The sequence below is a fragment of the Protomyctophum bolini genome (assembly GCF_963924005.1).
Source record: "Protomyctophum bolini genome assembly, chromosome: 8".
In the NCBI taxonomy this organism is placed as follows: domain Eukaryota; kingdom Metazoa; phylum Chordata; class Actinopteri; order Myctophiformes; family Myctophidae; genus Protomyctophum; species Protomyctophum bolini.
The window spans coordinates 7,545,969-7,566,782 of record NC_137869.1 but is presented as its reverse complement, the minus strand read 5'-3'; the positions used below and the strand labels follow the sequence as shown (position 1 = coordinate 7,566,782).

Sequence of the window (20,814 nt, the reverse complement as noted above, 5' to 3'; positions counted from 1 at the left end):
TAAATAAAAAAATGTAATACAAATATATAGTAATAGTAATAAAAGAAAGAAATAATAACCAAACAGTATTGGGCGATAATGGCAGGCCTGAAAGGAAAGCACCCACTTAACATCAGTGTGTGTGTGTGTGTGTGTGTGTGAGAGGCCTCAGGTGACAGCAGCAGGTCTTGCACCACCCCACCCCACCCCCGCTCCACAGCGCGCGCACCCCCCTCCCCCCCGCCCCCCCCCCCCCCCGGCAGCATTGAGATGCGGTAACAACCAGGCCTCTTGTTGAAAGAAGAGAGGATGGCCAGGAGTAGAGGACCTCTAGACCCCGTCTTATATTAATCAACCGGGGCCGTCGGCAGCGCGCCTGCCAGCCAGCCAGCCTCTCTCTCTCTCTCCCCAGCCGCCCCTGCACTGCCCCGGGGCACGGAGAGTCCTCACACAGCCAGTTGGGCTGTATACGAGTCCGTAGAGAGCACACACACACACACACACACACACACACACACAAACCAATACCTGGAGTGGAGCAGAGCCCTTCATAGCAGTACACAGGTCATGGCACTCTGTAGCATCTAGCTGTAGGATACTCCTGGATAACACACTTGAAATATACACACACACATCCCAGGAGGACGGAGAGGTTTACAGCTCATGCACTCAACAAGGTTGTATTATTTTACTCATGGGTACTCCGCAAACGTTCAAGGTTGGAGTATAAAAGTGACAGTGTATAGTACTAAAAAAGGAATTCCGTATTTTGTGCGATAAACTCACGTGTTCTTTGGACAAAAAGGAGGCCAAACTCTCAACAGTCAATCACATAAAAATCTAGTCTAAAAATATGAACCATTGCGAGCCGTTTGGGAAATGGGCAAAGTTTCGCCGACCAGGTACATTATTTTGCACTTACCTCTGCATTTATCTACTGCCCATTAGGAGTGGGTAGCTATTGAACGACGGCCAGGGAGCAGTGGTTCAATGTCTTGATCAAGGACACTTCAACACAACGCCGGAAGGAGCCAGGATGGAACCGGAACCTTCCGATGCCCAGACCGCTTTACCTTCACAGCCACAGACACCCTTTAACCACTCCCCTGGTCATTGCTGTAAATGTAAATGTAGTGTTTCGTATACTCACTAAAAAGGTACTTTTATATTTACTGTATAACAGTTATGGACCTATATCAAGACTCCTTAGACACTTGCAAAAAAAAAATTAAACATCACCTACAGAGGAATCAGGAGACATGATGGAAAAATGACTCATTTATTTTATTTTCACTTCTTTGTATTGGTTTAAAACACAATCGAATTCAATAAATAAAGCACATCTGTTGGGGTACACCATGCAAACATTATACATTCTACAACATAAAAGAGAAAAATGTTATTATACTATTTGTTTTTAACCCAACCATGGCTGTTCTGTTAACACTCACTGTCCATACAGCGACTATGTGATAACAGCTCCATAATTTAATATTAACAAGTCCATAAAGTATTGTGTATGTATATATATATACCCATATACACATGAATGTGGCTGAAAGTCACTTTTGGACCTCTGTCCCCGATCAGTCAAACAGTCATCAAGATTGTTTCTCAAGCGAGAGGTGAGAGAGTGAGAGGGCAGGACATGACGGGGATGGAAAAGAGAGCGACAATGGACAGAGAAAAGGTGAGGTGGAGGATGGTGGAGTAGCATGAAGAGGAGAGAGACAGGAGTAGGGTTGTCACAATTATTACATAAGCGTTTATAATTATTTTGTCATAATCGTTCATAATTGCTCCCATGTTGAAAGATGTTAATACATTTTTAAAAAAGCAGGAAATCGCAGATCTACACAAGCTTAAAACGCGTCACTTCGTCACACGTTGCTCGGCTATTTCCGCTATTTTTATTTTTTAAGAATAACATTTATAAAAATGCCAGTCATTTATTGGTATATTTCAATTATTTGCCATATCTGCCCCTGTGCACCAATACAAGCGTAAAAGCCAAGGCAAAAATGTGTCAATTGACAATTAATAGTCAACTCAAATGTGTAATCGTGACAGTCCTAGACAGAAGCAGAGCAGTGATCCGGAGACGAGTGACTGTTTTTGTTCTGGAAGAAAACAATTATAATAATCCGACGTGACGTTACAGTTTCCCCATTTCCGCGTGTCATTTAACGATGCCAACAGCTTGATACTGTGTCTGTTTTAACTAAGCCACCCATGACGATGTTGGAACCCCAGTGAGTTTGTGATTGGACCAGCTGACGTGATGGACAGACTTCACGTCCAATAAGTTGAAGCCAAAGACAAGCTATACTAGTGTAGATACGAAAAGAAATGTTCATGGCACAGCACCTATGACGACACACACACACACACACACACACACACACACACACACATACACACACACACACACACACACACACACTTTCTCTCTCTCTCACACACGCACGCACGCACGCAAAAGGACCGAATGAAAGGTTAGCAGAAGGGTCTACAGAGATCTCTGTCAAACCAAACTCAATAAATCTATACTCCTACACTTAGTTTAGAGTTCATAGCAGCTCAACCACTGTTGAGCCCCCTAGTCCCTTTACGACTTAAAGATTTATCCAGAACTGTAACTGGAACCAAACAATTTCCTGTTTAGAGATACAACTAACTTAGATGCCTAGGTAATGCGAGTGAATGTCTCAGGTAACATACTGTAGCAAACCAGGGCCAAAAGGTTAGGCAGAATTATGAAAAGGTCAAGGCCGCCTCACCAATCAACCGGACACACAAGCAATGTACAGCGAAATGCATCCTAAACGCTTACACGCACATGCAAACACACACACACACAGACACACACACACACACACACACACACACACACACACACACACACACACACACAGACACACACACACACACACACACACACACACACACACACACACACACACCACAGGAGGGAAAAGAAGGTGTGAGAGAAGAACGCATACATACAGCATCCTTATTTATTGAAAACAAGGGAAACACAGGGGAGGGGGGGGGGGGGGGGGAGAGATTTCTCAAGTGTTACGATAGGGTCTCGTCCTCCTGGGCTTCCAGTATTTAGGCTCCAGTGTGCGATGGAGGAAATCCAGAGGGCTGAATGGGGCTGATGCAGAGTGTTTACCTGCACCGACCGAAGCAAAGGGACTGTGACTGCCTGGGAGAGCTGGGAGGGAAGGCATGGCCGAGTGCTCTCCTGTCTGTCTGTCTGTAGCACGCTGAGTAAGGAAGCAGACACACTCCACCTCGAGTCACTGGCTTTACTCGTGTTGCACAGCCATGGAGCAAGACACACTTCACCTCGAGTCACTGGTAGCAAGGAAAAAAAGGGGGGAAAAAAAAAGAAAGAAAAGAAAAATAAAGTCTGCTCACTGTCCCTTTCTTCTGTGCATGAGCAGTGCGGTTAGCAGAGCCGTGGAGTTTAGAATCAGATGGGTGGTGGAGGTGGAGGTGGGTGGAGATTTTAGGTGAGGCAGAAATTTACAAACTGTCTAAATTTGTTGTCTTTGTTCAGTGCATTGCGTTGCAGCGATCCGCCGGCTAGCTCTCAATGGGTCTGCAAAACCAGAGGGGGGGAGAGAGAGAGAGAGATAGACAGAGTTTGAAAATAGCAGATCTACACAGCCTGAGATTATGTTGAAAATAGCAGATCTACATAGCCTGAGATTATGTTCCGATACTTTCACTGTACAAACACAGACATGCCCAGAAAAACAGGTGCAAGTCCCTGGACACAGAATGATTGATTCTAGATACAAAGGGTATGTACGGGTTTTTACAAAGTCATATTATTCCAGCACATTACAGGTGAATTGAGTATTGAGTATTTTTACTTAGCGGTACTAGCCACTCCTGTGATACACACTCAGAGAGATGAGCAACAGTTTAACCACAGTAAAAAACTGATATTCATTTCCAGCAGCATGTCTAAACTCTGGATATAATCCATTTCTTTCCCACATAATATAAAAGGGTGCTCTGCTCTCTCTCTCTCTCTCTCTCTCTCTCTCTCTCTCTCTCTCTGTGAAGACGCTTGGCTTTGATTCCTGATACGTTATATCAGGTTCTACTATTGAAGAGTGTTTTGAGATCACATCGGATTTAAACCTGGGAGTAGCATTGTTTGCATCCCTAATCCCAATCTAATTAGACAATAATAAACACACAACAGCGCCGTACACTCTGCAGGTTAGGTACAATGGACAAATTGGACATTGTGAAGACTGTATAGTACAGCGTGCGATGGCTTTGTACTGTAGCAGTCCTGCTCAGGCCTATTGTTTAACTAGAGCCATGTAATGACATTTAGAAGGAAACACATACCTGGATCTCCTATTTCTCCTTGTGCAGAGCTTCTATGAATGCTTCCAGTTTCTCCTGGATTTCACGCACTTTCTCTGCAGAGACACACAAAGAAAAGTAGGCTAGTCAGGCTATGATGGCTATGATATGATCTGAGTGCCTATGCTGTATGTACATTGTATATCCAATGCTCACACCACAACAAACACACAGGTGCTTTCCAAGGTGTTCACTTAAGGAGTCATTAAGTTGAGGATACACTATTGTGTTCTGGGTATGGTAGTGTTGCCATATCTGCCGACGCACACGCATGCGCGTAAAATCATTCATCCAGGTATTCTCTGGGTCAAATCTGAGAAGAAGGGAATTAAAGGGGGCAGGACAAAACAAAACCTGGCAGCATCTGATCCTGAACAGCGTGGTTCCGTCTTAACCAGTAAAGAGCATCATTATGTGCTTTCCACTCCATTCTCTACAGGGGGAAACCAGATGGTCTTTTGGACCACCATGGGCACCGAGGTGCTCGGAAGGCCCTCCCAGGCAGAGCCAGCGACAGCAACACGACACAGGGACAACTTTAAACACATCCGTTAACTAGAGGCCGACCAATGCCAGAGTTTGGACCTCTGCACCTTTCATGACATAAAATGTCATGAAAGCAAGGCATAAAAACATTAAAATAATAGCAGTAATGCAATACAGTGAGGACATGAATAACACAATTTTTAAAAGAGCAATTAAAAGCAAGAGTGTAGAAGTGGGTCTTGAGCTGTGCGAAATTCACTGTTTTCCAAATCAAATTCCCTCTTAAGTTGTTCAAATGATTTGAAGTGTTGAAGCTAGCACCGTGCATCAGGTAGCCGCTCTCCGTTCCATCACCATAACACCAGATGGTCCACTAACTATGACGGCGTACTAGCGTACCCCAGGGCAGGAACGGACCACTTCACACATCAGACGGGAGAAGGCAGGGCCGTGTGTGTGTACACTTTCCCAGTTAAATCACACACCACATTAAAGCTCCCACCCCACACTTCATGGCCATGACACGGTGTGTCCCCTCTGGGGGGCACATGGCTAATGGACTGAGGGAGATACCATAACAACAACATTCCTCATGAAAGGGGTGTGGAGGAAGAGAAAATATACTGGAGAACTTCCAGCAACTTCTTTTCTTCACTGGGGGTTCCTATTGTGGAGGGAGAAGAGAGAGCGTTTTGGAAAACAAGCGGTCCTTCCACCCACTGTGTCGCGTCACGCGAGGCCTCATCTGAGGCGGGTCTTAATCGCTAATTAAACAGTGTCTGGGGGGAGGAGGGGGGGAGGAGGCGGCAGTGGTTTTTCGGTGCCAGGCAGCTGTAGCGCCGAACTTGTCTCTCTCTCTCTCCCCGGCTCCACATCTCTCTCTCTCTCTCTCTCTCTCTCTCTACCCCTGGGTAATCTGTCTGGATCTTCACCAAGCTCAAACTCAAACACCGGCTTCAAAGAAACGCAAACCCCAGCAATGCTCTGTCCTGGTCGGTCCGTCACACCAGATGTGATGAAGATCTATTGACAACATCCATTGTCATAGTTTTGGACAGCAACGAGGCTCAACGAAAACAGTGGTGGGGGGGGGGGATGGGGGAATTTAAAAGACACCTTGGCTGTCAATTGTTGAATGGTTAGACCTCGGAGGAACGGGGGTCTTAAGTGTCCATTTCAGGTCGGCACAAAGGTGAGACGTGTGCGTGCTTTGGAGTGTAACTGAACCTGGACGAGAAGGGGTCTCGTCCCTTTTGATGGGAACCCGGGCAAGGAGGTGTCCCCTTTCTGGACAAATAAAAGGCGCACGGCAGCCCTTCAGGGCGCGCACACACACACACAGTCTCTCACACACACACACACAGTCTCTCACACACACACACACAGTCTCACACACACACACACACACAGTCTCTCACACACACACACACACACACACAGTCTCTCACACACACACACAGTCTCACACACACACACACACACAGTCTCTCACACACACACACACACACACACACACACACACACACACACTAGCAGAGCTGAGCTGAGCATAACTGCCATATGAGAAGAATTGGGAAACACACAAACTCCTAGGCCTGTAAAACAGCATAAGCCACAACAAAGTAATACAAATTTAAAAAAAAATATATATATATATATATATTTTGACAGTCGGGTGCAAACCTTTATGTCCAAAACCCGGATGTTCTGATGTTCAAATTGATCTAACGAAGTTATGAGATTTATTCAGAAGCTCTCATACTATTCATTGGTTAACCACTCTCAATCTGACGCCACTATTTTCACTATTATAGGCTAACATTAAATAATATTATTAATAATAGATCTACAAGCACAAGGTACGTCGCACCGTTAAATATTGGATTATTATTATTATTAATATAATTATTAAACACTGGTTAAATATTTGCATCACCAACAGAGACTTAAAAGGTGACCAGAATAGCATTTATCTATCAGAAAAAATAAATAGTCAGATAAACGAAGGTTTCTACCCAACAGTGACAATAATAAATACATACTGCCCCCACCTCCCCATCTCCTCACCACACACACGCACGAATGGCAGGTGGCAGGAGAAGAAATTCCCCTTGCTTTGATACTGTGTTAACACGTCGGGGCACAATGGCAGTGGGCTGGGGGGAGATTACAACACCTAATGGAGGTATTAAGGATCAGTGGGAGAACACAGCCTGGGAGAACACAGCCCACTGACACAGCAGCACCGTGGCAGGTGTGGGCCTGAAACCCAACCCTGCTGGGGTACGAGGTTCCCACACACACACACACACACCTGTGCACACTCATGGAAAGACACAATCACTGCACAGGCACTCGCCTGGCCAGAATGTTTCCCCCACACACACACACACACACACACACACACACACACACACAGCTCAAAGCAAAACTGTCAAAGTTCACCCGTGTGGGCGACGCCACCCCTGACCACAGGACAACATGACTCAATCCCGGGCCAATCGGAGCAGGATTACTGCCAGCATCTGTCTGACCTGGAGAAAGAGAGAGGGAGGGGAGGGAGGGGCTGCCTGTCACATTGGTAAAGCAGGGGAAAAACCCCTGGCTCACTCTTCAAAGCCTCAACGAGGGTTTAGATGTGGTCCTGGGATAAGGCGGGCTAACCGTACGGAGGCTTAATATACAGGAGGTCACCCAGCGAGGCTCTCACAGGCCTGTCGGGAAGACGCCGTCAGAGGAGATCAGGCTCACGGTGTTGTAATAATCTGGTACCATTGTTTTTGGGCGGTTGTTTATCGAGGGAACAGCTCTTTTACAGCAAGACTATACTTCCTGCAAACATATTTTTTTGGCATTCAGTCCTTGTGCAAGAAGACACTGACCCCGACTGCTCCCCAAGCAGTGTTGAATTCTGTTCAAGATATTTATTCAAAAATATATACTGTATATATGTTGTTATATACTGTACATATGCAATTAACAAACAAATGTATAAAAAAACCCAAAAGGGGTTCCCATTCTAAATGGGTTAAAAACAAAGTTCCCCCCACGGGTCTGTACTTTTCCCCCCTCCTCTTTACTCTCCCACACCAAATCTATTTAGTGAAAATAGCCGATCTACAAAAGCTCCTGACGAGTTGTGTGAGCTACTGAGCTTGCAGATTAGATTTAAGCTTTTGCTGAACATTCGGCCTATTACGACATGGCCAGGACGGGGACACGAGGGATCATGTGGTCAAACGCAGAGGACAGATTACGGGTTATGTTGGAATGTACTTCTTGGCTAACAAAAGGTTTCCCCCCCTTTCGCCCCCAACGGTTGCCCCGATGTTGTTGTCACTGCTCCACAACATGCCAAGAGCAAATGAACTGTACAAGTCTGATCCTTGGCAATGAATTATGAGGATTGGAGTTACCTCGGGAGATGCTGGACGTGAGCCTGGCGTGGATCAGAAAGGCAACAACCGTCAGCCATTCAACTCACTAATCTAGAGGGATTTCTAACGACATCAGAATGAGCCTTCGGCAGCTTTCAGGAGATCAGTAAACCATGGGGGGGGGGAGGGGGGGGTCTTTGAAAAATAATTAATTAATCAAATAAAAAACGGCCACGTTAAAAAAAAAAGAAAACCTATCAACATGCAAAGACGGACACTGTGAGGAACATATTTATTTCACTCAGCACCATCTGTTTGTCCCACAGAAAGGCAACAAGAAGAAAAGGACACAACAAGGCTCCTCTTTTCAGGGGCCTCTCGGAAATGCAACACACACACACACACACACACACACACACACACACACACACACACACACACACAAAGAAGTGGACAGAGTGGCCGGTGTCTGTTCCTTGCACAGCCGCTGGAGAAAGGAGGAGGATGGGGGGGTATAAGAAGAACCTCCATTTAGGGTCCCTGTTTACCTAAGAGATGAGCCCCCCAAACACGGTCATTCAACCGCCCAGCCCTTTATCTGGTCATGAATATTCTCATAATCCCCTGGCCTGCATCCCAGAGGCCCCCCTCTCGCCTTTAAGATGGCGAGTGTTGTGTGCGCCATGTGTGTGGGTTGGGAAAGGACAGGGTGGGTGGATGGATGGGTGGGCGGGGAGGGGAGGGGGGGGGGGGGGGGGGGGGGGGGGGGGCGGGGGGGGGGCGGCACCCATTGAGAGAGAAGGGTGGCGATGATGGGGAGGGGTAGGAAGGGGTTCCGCTCTGGGTTCCGATCTCCACATGAAATGATATCTCATTCAGTCCAGGTCTGAGCAGAGAGCTGGCAGTCGGGGACACACACACACACACACAGGCCACAAACACTCTAATTGACCTGTAATTAGAGTGTGAAACATTGTTGTGGTCCTGCTGGACAAGCAGCCAGCAACCAGGAGAGAGAGAGAGAGAGAGAGAGGGACCTAATCCTCTTCATGTGGATGATGGTCATTTTCTCCTAACTTGAATGAAGGGGGGGGGGGGGGGGGCAAGGGGAAGCCGTTATGAAGAGGTGGCAACAGAAAGATTTCAGCGGTGTGAGTTTAGTTCCAAGGTTGTGGTAAGGTCGTCTTGGCACAGCCATCCCAGATCTACTGGTGGAAACAGAACAGGACAGGAGTTCAGAGCCTGGTCAGTGTGTGTGTGTGTGTGTGTGTGTGTGTGTGTGACTGTGTGCGCGCACGCTTGGGGAGAGGTTCCGTCCAAACCGTCACCGTTAAAAAGAAAACCACTTTTATATCTCATAACAGCCAAGGTCGCGGTGTGGGCGGGGCCATAGCGTGCCTGTCTTTCTTCTGTGAAAAGCGATCTCTTAATGTAACAAGCAGAACGGAGCGCACGCTGCTTGATTTGTCACTGGACGTGTATTGTTGTGCTGCTGCTCAGAGTGCCGGTCCGTGGGAGGCGGATGCGGGCCAGTGTGTCAGTGACAGCGTCGTGAATCAGCGTTCCTTATCTAAAAACCACATGGCTGGGCCGGGACACGCTGGGCCGACCCGACGGGTGAGACAAGACACGGACCCGTCTGGCAGCTGGAGGAACTCCCACAGGTCAGCCGGAGGTCACACACAACACGACAGACAGACAGACAGACACGGCCAGTCATTGGAGCGGTTATTGCACAGCTCAAAAACAAACGGAGCGAGAGATCCATTTCAGAGCACCGGATAGTATTGCGTCGGCGATTGAAGAGATCTTCAGCCTCACCTACTGTTATCTCTGCCGACATCAAGTTGACGTCAGAAACGAGATGCTACACGTCAAGGGGTTCAGGTCCCTGAAACACTGAAAAACACGTCCAGTCTGCAAGGACCTTTATTCCTAATAAATAATTTCAATCATCAATGTAGTTTGCTAAACACTGGATGTAAACTATCCTAAAAAAATCTATATAAGTAATTCTTTTTTTTTGGATGGTGACATTTGTTTTCAATTCCAACAGGCGTGGCTTTGTTAGTGGCCGATCTCGCCGCTGTTCTACCTCAGGGGTTCTCAAAGTTTTTTGGCGGGGGACCCCCGGAAATGCTTTGGCCATGTCTCACGACCCCCCGCCCCGGCCCGCCCACCTCCCCACCCCCAATACAAACTGACTGCAAATATAACCTAAATAAAAGAGAGAATATATCATGAACGAATATCGAAACCAGATATAATCATTAAGAAAAGTTTATGCATGTGTACTATGTAAACTCTTCATTTCCATTTTCCAGCCATCCAGTTGCAAAATTTATAATTTGGGGACGCCCCAAAATAATTTGGCAACCCCCCCCCCCCTGAGGGGTCACGACCCATGGGTTGAGAACCCCCTGTTCTAGCAAATCCATTTGAATGCATATGATTAGACGGATTAGATCTCTGATCATCTGGATACACGAGACCAAGGACCGGGTGACTGCCAATGGCTTTTAATGACGAGCAGGGCGGATGTCTTTGAATGTCACCAAACATTTCAGGGCAGGGGATTGTATGTAAAATCATAATAAATCAAAAGAAATGCATTCTCTCAAAAGTCTGCAGATGTTTCACAAAGTGGATTCATGTGTCTGGTGGGTTGACAGTCATTCATGCCAAATGATCACAAGTGGATGAGACAGGCTCATCGGGAATTCTCAGACAAACACACGCAACCTTTTTCCTTTCAGGAGACAAACACCAAGCATACCGCTGCTGGTCTCAGCATGAGCTGCAGCTAAACTTCTGGAGATCAGAACTAAATCACAGTTGTGTGATCTTGTTGATCCCTTAGATCACCTGACAAAGTCTCCTCACTATGAAATGTATAAACTCCACATTACGTTATTACTAGTGCAGGCTGCAGGGAGGGGCCAACACTAATATTTCCATGAATTGGTAGTTGGTACCACCCAAATATATATATATTCCTGCATGTCTCTAGTTTATATGATGGTATGATAAGCCTTCCAATTCATTGCATAACCCATTTAGACCTGAGCTCGATTCTACAAATACCTTAATAAATCCTGACGGTTTTCTGAAAAACACATGTTTCTGTGTGTGGTTCATGTCAAGGACGCCCACAAATATATGCAATTGGCCACCGACCCCCATCTGAAAATATGTTGTTCCAGGGACACCTGGAACCATTTTCAAAAATAGCAGACCTACAAGCTCGTATAGTGCGCCACTCTGTGAGCTTGCAGATCTGCTATTTTTCAATAGCTAAATTATAACATAATTTCATTATGCTTTAAGCAGCTATGGCCTAAATGCGGCCATAGCCAATCGCGCAAATGTGATGACCTCATCACATTTGTGGCTATGGCCATTTTAGTGTGTGTTTTTTTTCGTGCATAATGGATTCAAAATCACGAAAACCCCCTAGTTTGACATGTCACATGCTACTTAAAGCATAATGAAATGTGGAAGTTTTGCCTTATATAGGCTGTTAATGGTATGGTCACATATAACTGGCCATAACTGGCTACTGAATTGGAAGACTTACCAAAATATAAACTAGAGACATGTAGGAATACAAAAATGTTATTGTCACCTTAGGTGGTACTAAAATCTCTACCAATTCATCTTTAATGGTGTAATAATATAACGCCTCTATCCAAGGCACTTTACATAGATTGTGCATTACATTCACACACACATTCATACACCGATGGCAGCAGAAACCATGCGCGGCACCAACCAGCACATCAGGAGCAATTAGGGGTTCAGTGTCTTGCTCAAGGACACTTCAACACTAACTCTGGGGGAGCCCGGGTTTGAACTGGCAACCTTGCGGTTACCATCCAGTCAGTCTACCCCAAAGCAAAAATATTTGTCCGGGGGGGGAATTAAAAGATTTCAGTGCACTGTGCCTACACATGTCGCGACCGCAGGTCGCGACATGTGTAGGCACAATGCAAGGAATAAATGCATTCGCCATGTATCCGAAGGAAGTCTGATCCAATCACTTTTAGATTTCTCCAGTTTAATCCTGAGTTTAAGTTTTTTAGTGTTCAAGATCTAATTTTAGGCATGTTTAAGCCTCGAGGAAAATCCGTGTTGAGGTTCTTAATCCACTGTTTTTCATTAAAACGTCTTTGTCCTACTGTCCAGTTAGGATTGTGTTGAAGTCCAGCGCATTTTAGAGCTCCAATGCCGTGCGCCATAAAATGTTGCACCAATCTTGTGGTTGTCTTTTTGGCATTGTTAATATTGTATCTGTGTCGTCCCAGCCTAGTACCTATTGTTTTACCTGTCTCTCCGACATATTGTAAACCACATTTTTCACATGTGATTAAATAAATGCAGTTGCTGGTTCTGGCTGTTATTTGTTGTTTAATCTCCAAGACGCGTTTTGTGGTTCTATTCTTTACTAATTGTTTGGGTTTGAAGTATTCTGGTCCCTGGCGTGCTGGTGTGTTGATTTCTTTTAGCTTGCTGTGTACTAGATAATCTTTAAGGTTTTTATTTTTTCTGTAGGCCGATATAATTTTATAATCTTTTAGAAGATCGTCTGTTCGGTTCTCAAAATTCCTTTTTATTCTGTTGTTGGCTAGTGTGCTCTGTGTTGAATAACTGGTTATCAGGGCCAATTTGGGGCCTGTATCTCGCACTTTTATTTCTAAGAAGGTTTTTTGGGCTTTCCGGAGGAAGGTCCTAGTGTATCCTCTTAGTCTGAGGGCATTAAATAGAGTTTTACAAGCTATTTTGAAATCACTTCTTTGCGTGCAAATCCTATGGAATCTTAGTAGTTGTGATTTGACTATTCCTGTGTAGGAGTGTGTCGGGTGGAATGACGTTTTGTGTAATAGGGCGTGAGTGTCTGTTTCTTTAAAGAATACTTTTAAGTCTAGTTTCCCATTTGTGTTAAAGTTTGGGCCCTTGAAGATTGTTACATCAAGAAAGTCAATCCTTTCTGTGTGTGTCACATATTTTATCGTTATGGATCTATGATGGCTATTTAAAACATCAATAAATTCCTGGAATTCTTCTTGGCTATGTTCCCATATTCCAAATATATCATCTAGAAATCTATAGTAATGTGTCGGTTTAAGTCTGCATTTTTCTAGTGCGGTCTGTTCCCATATGCTCATGTAAATGTTTGCATAAGATGGTGCAAATCTCTTTCCCATGGCCGTGCCTTTGATTTGTAAATAGAATTTGTTGTTAAAGGAAAAATCATTCTGGGTTAGATTTAAGTCTAGTAATTGGAGTATTTCCTCCTCTGGTCGACTTGTGTCTGGGTATTTACTAAAGACTTCCCTGACTGCTTGGAGTCCTGATTCTGTTTCAATGTTTGTGTAGAGGCTGTCTATATCTATTGAAAATAGAAGGGCCTCCTTTCCTACTTTAATAGCTTTAATTTTGTCCACAAAATCGTAAGTGTCTTTTATAAAACTGGGGTGTTTTATCGACAGTGGGTTCAGGAAATATTCAATAAACTCTGCTGTCTGATACGTCTCGCTGCCACAGTCCGACACAATTGGTCTCCCGGGTGGAATTTCATATGGTATTGTCCATGAATCCGGGCTTTTGTGTATTTTTGGTAAAAGATAAAATATCCTAGCCCGTGGGCTATCCTGTCCTATTAAGTATTGGTGTTGTTTGGCGTTTATGTGCCTTTTGTCCTTAAGACTGTTTATGATGGCTATGGCCTTCGTAGCTGTCTGCATGTAAATGGGTTGGTCTAATTGCCTATAATGGTCCTGATTGTTGAGCTGTCTCTCACCTTCTAAAAGGTATTGGTGTCGATCCATAATTACTATGCAGGAGCCTTTGTCTGCTGGTTTGATAATGATTTGTTTGTTGTTGATTAGTTCCCTAAGTGCCCTGGTTTGTTCTATTGTGAGATTATCTTTTTCCTTAATGTGTCCTGGTATGCGTGTTACCGTATTCATGTCCTTCTGCATCAGTCGTTTAAGACTGCTTGGGATTAAATTCTCAGACGGTTCCCAGCTTGATTTTGGTCGAAAAGGCAGTATCTCCGTTCCTTGGTCCATTCCAAAGTGTGTAGCTAGTTTCAATCTGCGGTGATACTGAGAAAGGTCTTTCTTTAACCTGTTGGTTTGTTGTTTATAGATATCCAGTGTCGGGACAAAGGAAAGTCCCTTTTCCAGCAGTTCGGTCTGGTGTTGATCTGGCTGGAAGTTTTGCCTTATATAGGCTGTTAATGGTATGGTCACATATAACTGGCCATAACTGGCTACTGAATTGGAAGACTTACCAAAATATAAACTAGAGACATGTAGGAATACAAAAATGTTATTGTCACCTTAGGTGGTACTAAAATCTCTACCAATTCATCTTTAATGGTGTAATAATATAACGCCTCTATCCAAGGCACTTTACATAGATTGTGCATTACATTCACACACACATTCATACACCGATGGCAGCAGAAACCATGCGCGGCACCAACCAGCACATCAGGAGCAATTAGGGGTTCAGTGTCTTGCTCAAGGACACTTCAACACTAACTCTGGGGGAGCCCGGGTTTGAACTGGCAACCTTGCGGTTACCATCCAGTCAGTCTACCCCAAAGCAAAAATATTTGTCCGGGGGGGGGGGGGGGGGGGGGGGGGGGGGAGCGCCGGGAACGAAATCCCGGCGCTGATTGTGTTAACTCATTTTTGTAATCATGTTTTCTAATTATTATGTAATTGTCTTCATTTTTGCATCGTTATTGAATTTTCTTATTCTCAATGTATGCCATTGAAGCAAATCGAGTCCGCACTTGTCGTGTGAAATGTGCTATATAAAAAAAAACTTGACGTGACTATTTTGCATTGTTAAACAAAAACAAAAAAGTGAAATCTTTTGAAAACGTGTTAAACTTTTCACCTATAATGACATGCCCAAAAAAGGGAAGCCAGGTTGAAAGCGGTGAAGAGGAAGTGTGGGGCGTAAATCAGTGAAGACGAGCCTTTCACTTTGTGCACTCTGATGGAAGTCTACAGTGTCTGGGGGTTCAAAGGTTAAATATGCCTGGGGAATGTGATGATGATGATGATGATGAAGACTCAAAGTAGAGCACTTGTCCCCTCAGAGTAATGACCCAGACAGGTGTGTGTGGAGAGTTAACTGCTGCACACTGCGCTGAACACACAGGTGCACATGCACTTATGCGCACACATACTGTACACACGCACGCACGGTGAGAAGATGCAAAGGAATAGCGTGTTTAAAAGGAGTGGTGTGAAGCCACACACTGGAATCCTTTTTTAATGGCCTCATCTCAGATCACTTCCTGAGCAAACAGCCTTTATCCTGACCTTTATACCCCTAAACACACCCAATACATGGTTCTATTAGTACCTCACCCGTTTCTGAAACTTATCTCAGCCGTGTGCGTGTGCGCGTGTGTGCGCGCGTGTGTGTTGTACCTGTATCTATGTGTGAAGTGAACATGCCAAGTGCAGACGCATGCAGCACATTTTTAATCACATCCTGCGTAGTGTGAGTGTGTGTTCTGCTGTATGTGTGTGTGTGTGTGTGTGTGTGTGTGTGTGTGTGTGTGTGTGTGTGAGTGACAGTAGGATCTGTGAGATGGCGTCTCTGGGGAGCCTTCTGTGATGGAAACAGATGGACTTACTACTTTCCCACACTCCAAGGAAATCAGCGGATATGGAAACGGTCTGCAAGTGTGTGTGTGTGTGTGTGTGTGTGTGTGTGTGTGTAAATGAGTGGATATGGTTTTTGAGGCTCTAGACTGGATGACACTGGTTAACACCCCGAACGCCCGGGGGTATTTAGGACCATTAAATCAGAGTGCCCAGGGATTTAAAGCTACGGAGCCCTTTTCAAGGTACACCAGGCGCCATCTTGGATGTAGCTGAAGTAGCTAGATGTACTGTAGCCAAAACACCCCAGAGGCGATCGACGACAACGGGAGGTGTGATTACTTCCAATACCACTTTAGATGACGTCCCAACCGGAAATGACAACAGGCGCTCCCAGCCTGTGGAGCGGTGCGCTCCCAGCCTGTGGAGCGGTGCGCTCCCAGCCTGTGGAGCGGTGCGCTCCCAGCCTGCGGAGCGGTGCGCTCCCTGCCCCGGAAATGAATGATTCCGGTTCGCCAAATCAGCTGGCTGATGGTCAAAATAAGGGCTGAAGAGCTCTTAAACATTTAGCTTAAAGAGTTAATTTGGACAGCACTAATATAATATACACACACACACACACAAGCACACAAAAGCCATTTTGCATTATTGTGGTGGGGGGGGGGTATGGCTATTTGGAGTCCGTGGCATTGTAAAAGCCCTTGTATTAGCACCAGGCATGTGTATGTGTGTTGGTCCATCCTTCATCTCGTCTCCTCTTACTGTGTGAATATCCATCTGACTCGGTCACTTCCTTAAGACGGGGCTGGAGGGAAGATTTAACACCCGGTCTGCTGCCAAGAGTCTGTCAGCCACATGCTGCTGGATGGAAGGTGTAGGCGGGCGTGTGTGTGTGTGTGTGTATCTGTACAGTATGTGTGTCTCTCTCTCTCGTGTGGGTATGAGTGAGTGAGTGTGTGCAAGTCCCTGTGTGTGTGTATGTGTGTGCACGCATGCGTGCATGGCTGCATGTGTGCCTGTGGTGAGTGCATGTTTTTGAACGAGACGTGTGTGTGTGCGCGTGTCGACCTCTTGTGCGCGCGTGTGAGCCGTGCTATGAAGCGGTTACGGAGCACACTGCTCTGGCTCACTGTCTCGGGAGAGGACGGGAGTTGGGGTGACTGGGGCCACGGGAGGTGAGGAGGGGGCCGGGGGGGGCCGGGGGTCCGACTGTTACAGCTGTTAGGAAGACAGAAGCCATTTCCACTCGGAGCTGTCAGGAAGATGGAGTGAGAGAGAGGAGCAGGCAGAACATGAAGAGAGGTGGATGGTAGAGGGACGAGGCATGTAATGGAGGACGATAAAGAGATAAAACGAGAGGATGTGAGAGAGGAAGAGTGACCGCGGGATCCAACATGTGCTTTTGACATTAGTAGGATTACTGTAGCTACAATCTGTCTTACATGTTGGCAGAGAGAAAGGGAGGCAGAGAGAGAGAGAGAGAGAGAGAGAGAGAGATGGGGAGGCAGATTAAGTCGAATTGAGTTTAGAAATAAAGAAAGAGAAGAAAGACAGTTTGTTCATGTAGGGAGTGCGCTTGAGACAACATTAACAGGACGAGGGCCTTGGCAGTATATCAACCTGTCACAGCGGGTCTGTGTGTGTGTCTGTGTGTGTGTGTGTGTGTGTGCACGTGCGTTATGACAACTGGGACTACAGTGTTTGCCTACTACGGTTTTGCTCCCAGGAGAAAATGGACGGTTTGGCTCAGAGTCAAAGCCTTGAGGTTTCCCTCCCGCTCCAGGGAAGAATAAACGTAGAGTTGTAGCGGCTCCGACACGATCACTTTACAACAACACACAGGAGCCTTACTCTGTTCAGCAGGACAACACACACACACACACACACACACACACACCTAAACACAACACACAGGAGCCTTACTCTGTTCAGCAGGACAACACACACACACACACACACACACACACACACACACACACACACCACACACACACACAGGAGCCTTACTCTGTTCAGCAGGACAACACACACACACACACACACACACACACAGGAGCCTTACTCTGTTCAGCAGGACAACACACACACACACACACACACACACCTAAACACAACACACAGGAGCCTTACTCTGTTCAGCAGGGACAACACACACACACACACACACACACCTAACACAACACACAGGAGCCTTACTCTATTCAGCAGGACAACACACACACCTAAACAACACACAGGAGCCTTACTCTGTTCAGCAGGACAACACACACACACACACACACACACACACACACACACACACACACACACACCTAAACACAACACACAGGAGCCTTACTCTGTTCAGCAGGACAACACACACACACACACACACACACACCTAAACACAACACACAGGAGCCTTACTCTGTTCAGCAGGACAACACACACACACACACACACACACACACACACACACACACCTAAACACAACACACAGGAGCCTTACTCTGTTCAGCAGGACAACACACACACACACACACACACACACACACACACACACACACACACACACACCTAAACACAACACACAGGAGCCTTACTCTATTCAGCAGGACAACACACACACACACCTAAACAACACACAGGAGCCTTACTCTGTTCAGCAGGACAACACACACACCTAAACAACACACAGGAGCCTTACTCTGTTCAGCAGGACAACACACACACACACACCTAAACACAACACACAGGAGCCTTACTCTGTTCAGCAGGACAACACACACACACACACACACACACACACACACACACACACCTAAACACAACACACAGGAGCCTTACTCTATTCAGACAACACACACACCTAAACACACTGAAATTAAAACCATGAGAGAGAGAGAGAGAGAGAGAGAGAGAGAGAGAGATGTACTGTAGGAGTAATGAAACGGTGTTTCCCCCACTACACAGTAAAATGTAGTGTTTATTTAACTCAAATGTAACCAAATGGACCTGTATTTGTAGACTCTTACATACATAACTGTATATAGTTAAATGCAACCCCCCCCCCTCCCCCATAATGAAGGTGGTGGGTCAGTGTGAGGGTACGAGAGGGAGTATTACAGACTCAACCTCTCAACACATTTTCACCTCCTAAGAGAAAACCCAGGTCTCTCTCTCTCTCTCTCTCTCTCTCTCACCTAAGAGAAACCCAGGTCTCTCTCTCTCGCTCTCTCTCTCCTAAGAGAAAACCCAGGTCTCTCTTCCTCTCCCTTCCCCGACCACAAACGAGGCTTAGGAATGGATTACCTAAACAAAACTAAAAAGAAAATTGCGCTTTGTTTTCATTCAGAGGCAGAATACCAGCAAATGTAAATTTCAATCCTTGGTAACCATGAAAGCCGGGTTCACAAACCCGCTAAAGACACAGCAGCGAGCGGGACGCCCCGAGGTGAGAGAGAGAGAGAGAGAGAGAGAGAGAGAGAGAGAGAGAGGGAGAGGGCGAGGGCGAGGGTGGAGGGCAGCACGTGGGTGAAGGCGAGCACAGTTTGGGAAACTGGAGCCCTCAGAATGAGGCTCACAAGCACTGGGTCAGGACCCGTTTGTGGGTCGCAAGAGACAGAAAAACTAAATCAATGATTTTTTTCCCCAGTAATATCATGAAGAAATTCCATAAATTAAAACAAATATTTAAGAAGACTTTTAACTTTTTATAAATAAAGTACTTCGTACCCTCTCATTTTTTTTAACTTTTTGAGTGCTCGGATCACCGCCTTGTTGTCTTAGTAGTGAAAATAGCCGATCTACAACGCGTCGCTTCACGCCGCCTTGTGAGCTTGTAGATCTGCTATTAACCCATTCTGAACGGGAACCCATTCTGGTGTTAGCACCATGTTATGCTTTAGCTATTTTTGAAAAATCGAAGAACGACTGACATTTTTTTTATATCTGATCTCAGGTCAGAATGGGTTAATCAGACCAGTGTGTGTCCAGTGGAAACCTCGTATGAATCTGATCTCAGGTCAGAATGGGTTAACACTAGTTTGGATCCCGGGCGAATATCTAATTTCGGTTTTGGGTCACGGGGCTAAAACGTTTGGGAACCACTTCTCCAGTGTACTTCAAACTGAATCAAAACGTGGGCGTTTTCAACACAGGAAAAAATGTATGTTTGCAGGCCAGCACCTTTGATCGCTGTGTGTGTGCAGGGTGGCCGGCACACACAATGCCCATTGGTCAAGGACGTCAAGTTGGTTGGTTTGTGGTCACGTGATTGGTTGGTTCTCACACCATGACTGCATGCAAGCTCCCAATCCGGTGCAGAGCATGCGAACCGTACACTTAGGACGCCAAGTTGGAACCAACAGACTTCATGTCACAGCTTGATATATCTGGACGACATTGCAAATGAGGGCAACCTCAATGAAGGTTTGAATGAATGAATGAACGAACAGCGAGAACCGACTCTGATGCCGCGTTCACAATAGCAGGTATACAAAAGACCCGGTGCTACAAAGCGATGGTTAAACAACACTTTGGTCCTTTTGTATCCGCAGCTCAACTCGGATCGTAGATGTTTGTAGCGGCTACAAAATGTGCGGTGTGTCGCTTTGCACCTCCGTGTCGCTGAGCTTCCATTGAAAACGAATGGGGAAACTGTTTTGCTTTGTAGCGGCCAGTGTGAACGCAGCAGGAGAGGTACATTAACCCATTCTGACCTGAGATCAGATTCATACGAGGTTTCCACTGGACAACACACTGGTCTGATGAACCCATTCTGACCTGAGATCAGATTTAAAAAAATGTCAGTCGTTCTTCGATTTTTCAAAAATAGCAGACCTACAAGCTCGTAGCGCGCCACTCGGTGGCGCGCTATGAGCTTGTAGATCTGCTATTTTTCAATAGCTAAAGCATAACATGATGCTAACACCAACATGGGTGCCTGGTCAGAATGGGTTAATACC

The 20,814-nt window shown here is 45.8% G+C and overlaps 1 protein-coding gene across 4 annotated transcripts in view; it reads right to left on the bottom strand.

Moving 5' to 3' along the window:
* Window positions 1–1,242: 1,242 nt before the first annotated feature.
* Window positions 1,243–20,814, bottom strand: part of opa1 (OPA1 mitochondrial dynamin like GTPase) — a 61,320-nt gene continuing 41,748 nt past the window's right edge. For all 4 annotated transcript variants that reach the window (XM_080770946.1, XM_080770948.1, XM_080770947.1 and 1 more), the window contains 2 exons: window positions 4,357–4,430; window positions 1,243–3,589 (listed from right to left, as the gene is read on the bottom strand). In XM_080770946.1, the coding sequence (XP_080627072.1) occupies window positions 4,366–4,430 (65 nt within the window). In that variant the 3' untranslated portion in view covers window positions 1,243–3,589; window positions 4,357–4,365. The remainder of the gene's footprint in view (window positions 3,590–4,356; window positions 4,431–20,814) is intronic.